Consider the following 10,715-nt stretch of genomic DNA (forward strand, 5'->3'; position numbering starts at 1 on the left):
CCAACCACCCCCGTGCCTCCCCTTCCCCCACACCGAGCCACTATTACCTGGCTTCTCCTCACTTTTTTTATGTCCCGCAGCCTGCTCAGTCCGGGTACTGACGAGATGCCCCGCCTCTTGCAGAGCCCTCACTGTACTGAGAGCCGCGCATTCCTTGTGACAACCGCTGCTTGAGTCAGTGAGAGGCAGCCCCGGAGCCTCTGTGCCGCTTCAATGACGGCCCAGCCTGCACAGAATCAGAGGCCCGGGGACCACCAAAGTTTTCTCACGGACCACTGGTTGGGGACCGCTGTTCTAAATAATCAATTTTTGAGTTGGACGATTTGTGAGATTTATGGAGGACGACATTCATGAATCCTGACTGCCTGCAGTCATAAATTGTTGGATTCAAAATCTGGGATTCCTTGAAAAAAATTGCTTAAATTTACCAGATTTGTAAAAGTTGTTTTCCATTTCCAAAGAGAAACATCATAAGAACAACCTAAAGTGTTTGTGTAGGTAATCCTCATATACAGCACCTCTATACAATGTATACACATTTCCCCAGGTTTTGTCTCTCTGAAAACACTGCAGGCACAAACAAATACCTGTTGCTCCTGCCAGAAATTCAGCGAGTGTTGCAGCTCGCTGCGTTAGGGGCCCCATTGGAACTAAATGGGCTGCAAGACATCAATAAATGCATTTTTTTGCAAAGTACACTGTTGCGATGTGCTGGGGTGTGTTACAGCACAGGTGCATTGTTGGGGTGCCATTCAAAAAGTTACCACAACATCCAAGTGTGAACATGATCCTACACTTTAAAAGGTAGATACCCAATCTACTGTATGAAAACAAATATATTACTTACTAAACCGACATTAACACTGAGCTCCAGGCAAAGCGCAAATTACACAAATGAAATACATATATGGGTGATATTTCACCTGCCAAAGGATTCACTGTGCATTTCTATCCATCCAGTCCAAGGATTTACACAACCCTGTTAGACAACACAACCAGGCAGATGAATCTACTTTCCATGTTACCGTCCTAGAGACTTTAGAAAGGGATACAGGGGGTGTCCTCTCTCAACCCCCAGCCTGCTTATTGAACTGTGAAGGAGTATCAGGAGACTGATGGAGTCATCTCTCGGCTTCCTCCACCTAATAGCATGTTCCATGTCAGCACATTCACATGCAGCATGCATGATTGGAAAAGGGAGGGCATGACCGGCAGCCAGTCTGGGCTATATTCACACTGGCATTCTTGCATGCAGGAGAAATTATCTGCAAAGCATAAACAAACCTTATGCTTCTCAAATCATTTTCTTCTGTCTTTAAAGCAGAACTCCGGGCAAAAATGTTCTTCACCCTTGCGATGGGGCTAACCCCGTACTGCAAGGGTTAAGTGCTCGTTTCCGTCTAGGCGCTAAGAAAAAAAGTTAGAACCAAAACCGCTGAGGCGGCTGGCTGCTACTCTGCTCCCTGATACATGACTCCTCCTCCACTGCAGCGATGGCATGTCCTTCAGCGTCCTCACAGCCTATACACTGTGTATAGAACGTGATGACTCAGAGACCTTAGACCACTGCAGCAGAAGGGGAGAAGGACTGGCAGGACTGGTCTAAGAGCAAGCCGGCTCTGAGGATTGGGTGATTATAACTTATTTTTAGCGCCTAGACAAAAACAAGCACTTAATCCTTGGAGTGCGGGGGTAGCCTCACTGCAAGGGTTAGGAACATTTTTGCCCAGAGTTCTGCTTTAAACGTACCTGCCTTTTTATGGGTTTAGCTGTATTTATGTGCATTTACATATTCAGATCTTGATGCATAAAAATTCTCTGTTTTCTAAAAGCAGCTAAACCGAACACACCTAAACACAGGCAAACACTCAGGCTGAATCATACCATTAACAACCATTTATATGCATCTCTGAACGCATATTTTTCAATTCCAGTATGCATGAGAGCGAAGTGCTACTGTATAGGGCGTTGTAGAGACTGATAACAAGTCAAATATTAGGTACTTACACTAAAACAATAGCAGCCCATTCACGCTATTGAGGTCTGGTGCGTCGTGTTAATGTGCATTATGCCGTCCATTAATGTGCGTTGCATTAACGCAGCTCTTTCATTTGAATTGGCTGGCTATGAACCAGACAGCACTAAACAAATCACAACGTCGCACTGATGAAAGGATCCTGTGCGGTCCCGAAACGTCTCTATTTTGTACATGACAATTGACAATTGGTCCGATTAAATGGACATCAAAGATATTTACTGAGTGCTGGTGATTTCTGCTTTCCACACTAAAAATCAGACATGCACCATTTTTGCACAACGCATTTTGGTGTCACCTCCTCTGATGGTGTCACCCGGTGTGAGCCGCACCCCCCTTGTGACGCCACTGGCTGTGGTCACTGTTTGGGTAGTCTGACAGACATGGTCCTGGCTGTCAAAACACAATAGCCAGCAGGGGAGATTCCGCCATTTGTGCTGTTTAGCATGGATGCGGGAATCAAACGGTTTTCTCTCCTGGTTCCTGAATCAGAAAACACTGAGGGGAATTTATCAAAACTGGAGCAGACAAAATCTGGAGCAGCTGTGCACAGCAACCAATCAGCTTCTCTGTTTCATTTTCAAATCTTAACTGAACTAAAGAGAGAAGCTGATTGGTTGCCACGGACAGCTGCTCTAGATTTTGATAAATTCCCCTCCGTGTATGGCCACCTGAAGGCTGATTTGATCAAATGATATCAATTGTTATGTTTTCTTTAACAACAAAAAATAAACAAGACTGCAGTATTGAAATGGCTGAGGGATCCAGCTGTCATTTTTAGGGGCTAAATAAAGAATTGTTCTGTCTGGTTTTATTATCTTCAATGTTCATACCTTTTTTCTCATGCTACATGTATCTAGTATGTAGCAAACGATTCCTTATGTACAGATCACCGTATGGCAGCAGTACATACCACAACACTACAGGGATATGACATGCTATATAAAGGGATAGAAGCGCATTGTCTATAGACATGACTGGCTTAGAAGAGAACACACTACAGCAGGCAAAAGCCAGCATGAACATCTATTGAACTACAGCAATGGAGTCCTTAGCCTGCACTCCCTTCCCCCGCTGCTTATTAGAAGTTGCCAGCAGCACAGTCCTTCCTCTTCGCTTCACACGCAAAGTGATTGGCTAATCTCCTCTCAGCAGAGCGCTGCAATTGGCCAGACGTGAAATCAATCAGGAAACTTACTTGACTCAAAGGCGAGAAGCTTTCCAGCAGCTTAACTGTTGCGTTGCCTGCTGACTTTGCAGCACACGCTGAGAGGAGCTTGTCAGGCTGAATACATAGGCACAGGCAGCCCAGTGTGTTCTGGCTGAGGCCTGCAGTCAGCAGGAGCCTTTCGCTATGGAGTATGGAAAGACTTGACAGTGTTTACTGCTCGCCTACAAAGTGCACGGCCATGTGTGGGCCCGGACAACCCAGGCTAAGAAGATTAGCTGTGAAAGAGAAACCTTGCACACAACAATTCTGTGATATTGGGTAGAGGCAAACGCTTTAACAAGAAAGTTTAAGCAGTCAGCAAATCCTGTTACATAACCAATAATAACTGAAAAAAGAACCAGCTTGGGTGGAAACATAGAAGAGACCAAGCAGAAAAAGACCAAGTGGTCCATCGAGTCCCCCCATTTTTCATGTTCTTAAACCTTTTAAACTGAGTATAGACCTCGGTTTGTTCCCAGTATGTGTGAATTCACTTACTGTTGACTGACTCTTTTCTAGTCATCAGCCTGGGCTTGGTATGAACCCAATTCGTCGAGTTCACCCAAGGCTGCTGAAAACTGTGACCAGCAACCTCCTCCCAATCAGTGGCGACAGTTGCAGAAAGACGCATTTCCTGCCACAAAGTGGCATGTAGCTGTGGGGCAGGGAATGCACCTGCCCAACCTGGGAACAGTTTTGAGCTGGCTTGGACAGACAAGGTTCACACCAAGCTCATCACTAGAGATGAGCCTAAGCTTAGGGCAAACCCAGTTCACCCATGCCCACTCAAAACTGTGACCGCCACCCCCCCTCCTGGCCCAATCACTGGTGGCAAGAGGCATTCTCCGCCACTTTGTGACGTATAGCGGCAGGATGGAGAATGCACCTGCCCAAACTGATTGGGCCAGGAGGGGGATGGTGTCAGTGACAGTTTTGAGTGGGCTTGGGCAAATTTAGGCAAAGTGGGTTTGTATCAGGCCCAGGCTCTTACTACTTACTACCTCTGCTGGGAGTATATTCAGAGCCTCAATTACTTTTGGTAAAAAAAATATTTTCTAAGGTTAGTTTTGGACTTTTCTAATGCTAGTTTGAGGTCCTGTCTCCCTGTTCTTCATCTTAGCTTCATACTGAAAATACTGCCCTCCTGAACCTTATCCACACCCTTAATATATTTAAAGGTTTCAATCATGTCCCCATTCCCTCATTTCCCCTCAAAGCTGTACATATTAGATTCCTGGAGTCTTTCCTGATATGTTTTATCTATGAGAACCCTTACCATTCCTATTGCCCCTCTATGGACTCTCTCACATGTGTAAGTGGGGTCTCCAGAACTGGACACAGTATTCTAAATGAGGTCTAAAGGTCTATATAGGGGAACCAGGTCCTCCCTCCACCCTCAAATGTTTTTCCTCTATGACTATCTCAGCTGCCAGTAACCTGGGAGGCTTCATGAGTTAAGAAAGTACACAGTCACTATACTCTAGAGCAGTGGTTCTCAACCTGTGTAACCTCAGGACCCACATTTGTCCTTGGTCATTAAGTTGTGACCCAAGTCGCACTGCAATGGAACGCACGGCATTAGGGTACCGCGCGTTCCGGTGCGGGCATACGCACTGTGGGAGATGTGTCTGGTGTACCCTGCCAAATGAATGGCAACGCAACACATGCGATTGCATGGTTTAACGCACTGTACTAGTGTGAACGGGCCCTCGAAAACACTGACATACATACACAGACACATATTTTTTTTAAGGTCCACCCAGTCTCCCTACCTTACGAGAACTGGAGTGGATCCTCAGCCTGGGGTCCAGTGTGGGCTGCGGTGCTGTAACGGAGCCAGAATGTGACATCATTCCGGTCCAGTCAAATAGAGAGTCCCACCGCACTCCTGACCGAGAAGCCCCATACAATGTGGGGGGTGTGCTGAAGTGGCTGCGGATGGCGCCGCCAAATACTTGCAAAACAGAAAAATGGTCACCAGCACTCCTGGTTTTCTTCAAAACAAAATCAGGCAAAAAAAGTGACTTTTGTTTGCCTGATGAAGGGACCGGACAGGTTCCGAAACGTTGCCACACATGGTGAATTGACCTGCATGAATGAATAAAAGAATTTCGTTTTGAAGAAAACCTAGAGTGCTGGTGACCATTTTTCTGCAATCATTCCGGGCCAGGCACCTCTACAGGACTATGTGAGGGAGCTGTAAGCAATGCACATATGGATGGAGCTCCCTCGCGGTCATACCCCCAGACCACCCCATCCTAAGCTGAGGCTTGGCGCTGGCAGCAAATTTTGAATGGCTGCTCGGCATGAGAACTGACAGTGCTGCACTAGGGGGAGGCTGAGGAGCCTCTCGCCTAGAAAAGTGTAAGGTATGCGGCGACCCACTAAACACGGGGTGGCGACCCACTTTTGGGTCACTACCCACCAGTTGAGAACCAAGGCTTTAGACAAGGCCAGTACGCTACAACTCTGATCTATGACCGTTACTAAACAAAGCAAGCATCCACATCTGTTCCAGTGTTACTACACACTACTGCCTAAAGTTTGATTGCCACCAAATACACAATCTGCATGGAGTTTGTATACATACGTTTCCTCCGAGTGCTTCTGTTTCTTTCCACAGCCTAGGAACCTGCTGGTAACTGTCATTTAAATAACTAGTGATGAGCCTGGGCTTGGTGTGAGCACAGTTCGCCTGAGTTCACCCAAGCCACCTCAAAACTGGAACTTCATGCAATGACACAAATATAGATTGCTAAGCCATTCCTCAGGCTAGGAACTGGTTATTTTTACTGGTGACCCCGGGCCTGGTGCGAATCCAGTTAGCGGCAGGTGCATTCCCTGCCCTGCAGCTATACGTCACAATGGAGTGGGAAATTCCCCCCACTGAAACTGATTGGGCCGGGGGTGGTCACAATATTAAGGGGGCTTGGCCAAAGCTTGGACTCATGGTTCGGTGACCCTCTGGAGAATTTGCCAAGGCAGATGTGCAGACCTGAACCAACCTCCTCTAGGCCCCGTTCATACCAAGGCGGTTCGGTCAAACAGATTTGTCCGCGCTGAACCACCGACATGAACGATCCCAAACATTCCTATGGGGACCATTCATGCAATCACGCAGCTCCGTGCAATCTGAACCGCCTGTCGCCTGAAATGCTCCCTGAGCCTTTTTCTCCACGCTGATCAGCATGGATCTCATACAGATTTAAATGGAAACGCACTGATCAGCACGTTTGTGGGCATTTTTTATTGCGTTTCAGATGCTCCTTTTAAATTTGCACCTGGTGTGAATGGGGCCTTAGGCACCTTGATCTACTAGGGACACTTCCTAGTGCCATCTTATTATGGGACACAGTAGCAATTAGACAAAGTTTTATAACATGTCCAATTTCTTTTGTCCCTAAAGAGCTTCGGCCAGTAGTGTTTGCACATACCTCACAGTTGTGAGATCGGGCTGATAATCTCATCTCATGCCTACAGTAAGGGTACCTCATGCCATGTGTTTCAACACAAGTCAATGCATGTACACAGGTTAGCTACCGTTTTAAATTATCCCAATTCACATCCGTTCGATGTGTTGATGTGCGTTTTTTTGCATTATAGGGCCTATTGATGACAATGGAACCACATGAAAAATCTATAAGAACATATAATAGAGAAATATATGAGAAGCAGAAGGAAAGGTGTGAGTCCAGACTAAAAGGTATAGTTTCCATAAACAGACAAAAAACCTTTGCAGATTCCACATAGCTGTTTTAAACTGACACAGCAACCATCCTGTGATCACAAGTAGAACCACATCCAATGAACTTCTCTCATAAAAGCATGGAGTAACACACAAAGTAAGGTAGGAGTCATCGTTTCATTATCCATAATAATGTGTTTTCATATGCCACCTTTGTCACCAATAGGCTCTTTATCACGCCTTGATGCATCAAAAATGCATGTCAACACACCCCACAGATGTACAGTAAAACAATGGAAAACCTGTATACATTCATTGACACGAGTTTAAAGGCACAGGTGTGAATGGGCTAATGTACACAGGTGGCCATACAAATCCAGAGCCCCTTAAGTAGGGTATACATGGGACGAATTTTGGCCGATTCCTGATGAACCAGCTGAATCTTGCACAGTGGGTGCTGCTCTCGCCACCCTTCCAACCGGCATCCCTCCATCAGCTGATTAATGGAGCGGATTGGAAAGTTCTTGGCCATACAGAGCTAGCAGCCAAGCAGCTGCCAGCTCCAGTTGGGTAATTATTTTTTTTTCGTTCAGCCCGTGGGTTGAACAAAAAAAAATAGAAATGTATATACCCGACTTTAGTATCTTGCAGCACTTGGGAACCGCGCAGGGTCCCTTCGTTGGGCAAAGTAGACAGCCAGCCTGATGAAGGCACCCTGCGCAGTTCCCAAACGTTGCAATTTCATTTTAATGCTGCAAGAATGTAAATAAAGATGATATTTTGAAGCTAAAAAGGTAGGCGCACAACATATATTCTACTAGTATGCTGTGGCACCATCGGCCAGTTGTTTCAGCACTTAACCAAAAGGGGTATATCAGTATGGCGCGCGAAGAAGACATTACTACGAATTTCCAACATGCCACTTTTGGGGTGCAATGAATCTACAAGAAGCACAGCAGGGTGCACATGTTTTGTGGCAGCAATGTATGCGGCATGGGAAAATTCTGCCCTCTAACGGGGATTGTTTTGCAGACTATTGCTCCACAATTGCGTAACTTCCCCGGGGCATAGGTGAACATTTTAGCTTTTCAGATACAGATTAAAAAGAAAGACTCCAGCATCCTGTAAAATTTCAAGGCTTGCGTGGGAATGGTGACATGACATGTCCTACAGTTACAGTGATCCAGCTGGTTGCATCACTAACACTGTGTAGTGTATTGCCAGACAATGTCAGGTTGTGTGCAGCTATGCTTTTCAATCCACTGATGTATAATAATATACAGAGGAAAGCAGACTGTAGAATTTACCAACATGCAGAATGCAGCTGACACACCATGCAGCTTATGCAGTAACTGCTACTCCACCAATACATAAACAAGGCATTTACAACAACATGGTCTTAGATGCATGATCAGGTCTGATTGGATTTCATTTTCTGTGATGTTTACTATGAGAAGCCAGGGTTGTATGTTTGCACTCAAGGAGCACACACTGAAATCAGATCTCTTTAGAAGGCTGTAAATAGCAGCCTGTCAGCTGGGTGAGATGTGTGCCTAGCATTCCTGTCCATGTTCTGAAATCGCTGCTCTGCATCCACCAACACACACCAAATGCCAACAGATCTTCCTAAAAAGGACAGGAATCCAAAAGAAGAAATGTCACCGAGGTTACCTGCACCGATCCCTCCTGCCCGCCCGGAGCCATCGTCATCTGACTGCAGATCACCAGCGTTCGCATTCTGACAGCCGATCGCCACTTTAAATCCAAAAGCGAAATTAAAACTTCACCTTATCTCAACCCCAAATCGACGCTTCCTAATAACACCGCTCTTGGCTTGTTGTCGGGTTTGTTTTTCCCCTTCTCACATTTATTTCGTAACAGGCGGCTTCCTGTAATTGTCTGAAATGTGCCCGTAGCTGGAGTGCAATGGAGAAAAAGAGCGAGCTCTGATACGGAGCGGCCGCCGGTAACGATCAGCGCCCAGGCAAAGCTAGGCTTAAGTTACTTACCAATAGTAAATGATCGCAGGATCAAAACTAAAACTGACGGCTCCAGATCGAAAGCAAAACAAGGAGAGGAAAGTGAGAGAGCTGAGGCAGAAGATCCCCCCTCCCAGGATTTGTTTGTTTCGTGTTTGCTCAGCAGAAGGACAGGGAGGGGAGGATCGGTGGCTTGTACTGCAGCCTCCTCATTGGTGAGGCCGCCCCCTCGGCCAGCCATTCTCAGCAAAAGGCAATTTCATTTTCACTTCCCTGTACTCTCCCAGCACGTCACAGGCGACTGACACATAGGAAGCACTACTTCCCGCTACACACGGCCTGCAGGAAGAAGGGGGCAAGATCAGGAAAATGGCCTACACTCGAAGATTGTTGTGAGGCCTTGTGATCAGCTACAGAACTCTACAATCATTGTTCTATGACCAGTGTGCAGAATACAGACACATGGCTTGGAGCAGTGCTTCTCAACCTCCTTTCTGTCACAGCACCCATTAAAAGTATGCTACATCTCCAGGCACCCCAGTCTTAAATGTCAACACAAATGTAAAAGATAACGTGGCACCTCCTAAATCCATGCCGAACCCTTATCCCAGATAGAGGTCTGGTATAGATTTTAGAACAAAAATAAAATGGGTTCACCATTTTCACATCACAGTTCTCCCCTTTCACAGCAGAGTTCCGCCTTTAACATTATAGTTCTCCCCTTTCACAGCAGAGTTCCCCCTTTAGCATTATAGTTCTCCCCTTTCATATCAGAGTTCCCCCTTTAGCATTATAGTTCTCCCCTTTCATATCAGAGTTCTCCAACTTTCACATCAAAGTCCCTTCCTTTCACATTAGAGTTCTCCCCCTTTCACATCATAGTTCTCTGCCTTTTCACATCAGAGTTCTCCCCCTTTCACATCAGAGTTCCCCCCTTCCATGTCAGAGTCCTCCCCCTTTCACATCATAGTTCTCTGCCTTTTCACATCAGAGTTCTCCCCCTTTCACATCAGAGTTCCCCCCGTCCACGTCAGAGTTCTTCCCCCTTTCACATCAGAGTTTTCCTCCTTTCACATCAGAGTTCTCCCCCTTTCACATCACCAGGCACAGAGTCCCCCCTTTTTCACATCAGAGTTCCCCCCTTTCACATCAGAGGTCTCCCCCTTTTACACCAGAATTCTCCCCCTTTAACATCAGAGTTCCCCTCTTTCACATCAGAGTTCCCCTCCTTTCACATCACAGGCCTCCTCCTTTCACACCAGAGTTCCCCCTTTTCACATCAGAGTTCTCACATTTCTCATGAGCTTTCTCCACATTTCACATCAGACTCCCCCCTTTCACATCGGAGTTTTCCCCTTTTACATCAGAGTTCTCCACCGTGCGCATCAAAGTTCCCTGCCTTTTACATAACAGTCCCCTCCTTTCACATTACAATTTTCCTCGTTCACATCAGAGTTTTCCCCCTTTCACATCAGAGTTTTCCCCTTCCACACCAGGGTTATGCCATTTTCACATCAGAGTTATTCTATTTTACATCAAAGTTCTCTTTCACATCAGAGCCCTCCCCCCTTTTTACATCAGAGTTCCCTTATTTCAGATCAGAGTCCTCCCCCTTTCACATTAGACTCCCCTTTTCACATCAGAGTTCTCCACATTTAACATCAGACTCCCCTCCTTTCAGGTCAGAGTCCTCCCATTTCACATCAGAACTCTCCTTCTTGTACATCAGAGTTCCTTTTTCACATCAGGCTCCCCCCTTTCACATCAGAGTTCTCCCCCTTTCACATCAGAGATCTCCCCCCTTTC

At 46.2% G+C, this 10,715-nt stretch overlaps 1 protein-coding gene across 1 annotated transcript in view; it reads right to left on the bottom strand.

Moving 5' to 3' along the window:
- IRF2 (interferon regulatory factor 2) overlaps positions 1-8,753 on the bottom strand; it is a 74,671-nt gene extending 65,918 nt beyond the window's left edge. Inside the window, exon 1 of the mRNA XM_018565667.1 lies at positions 8,602-8,753. Within this exon, the coding sequence (XP_018421169.1) occupies positions 8,602-8,667 (66 nt within the window). The 5' untranslated portion in view covers positions 8,668-8,753. The remainder of the gene's footprint in view (positions 1-8,601) is intronic.
- Between the last annotated feature and the right edge of the window lie 1,962 nt (positions 8,754-10,715).

The sequence above is a fragment of the Nanorana parkeri genome, unplaced genomic scaffold, assembly GCF_000935625.1.
Source record: "Nanorana parkeri isolate BGI_ZX_2015 unplaced genomic scaffold, ASM93562v1 scaffold871, whole genome shotgun sequence".
NCBI lineage: Eukaryota > Metazoa > Chordata > Amphibia > Anura > Dicroglossidae > Nanorana > Nanorana parkeri.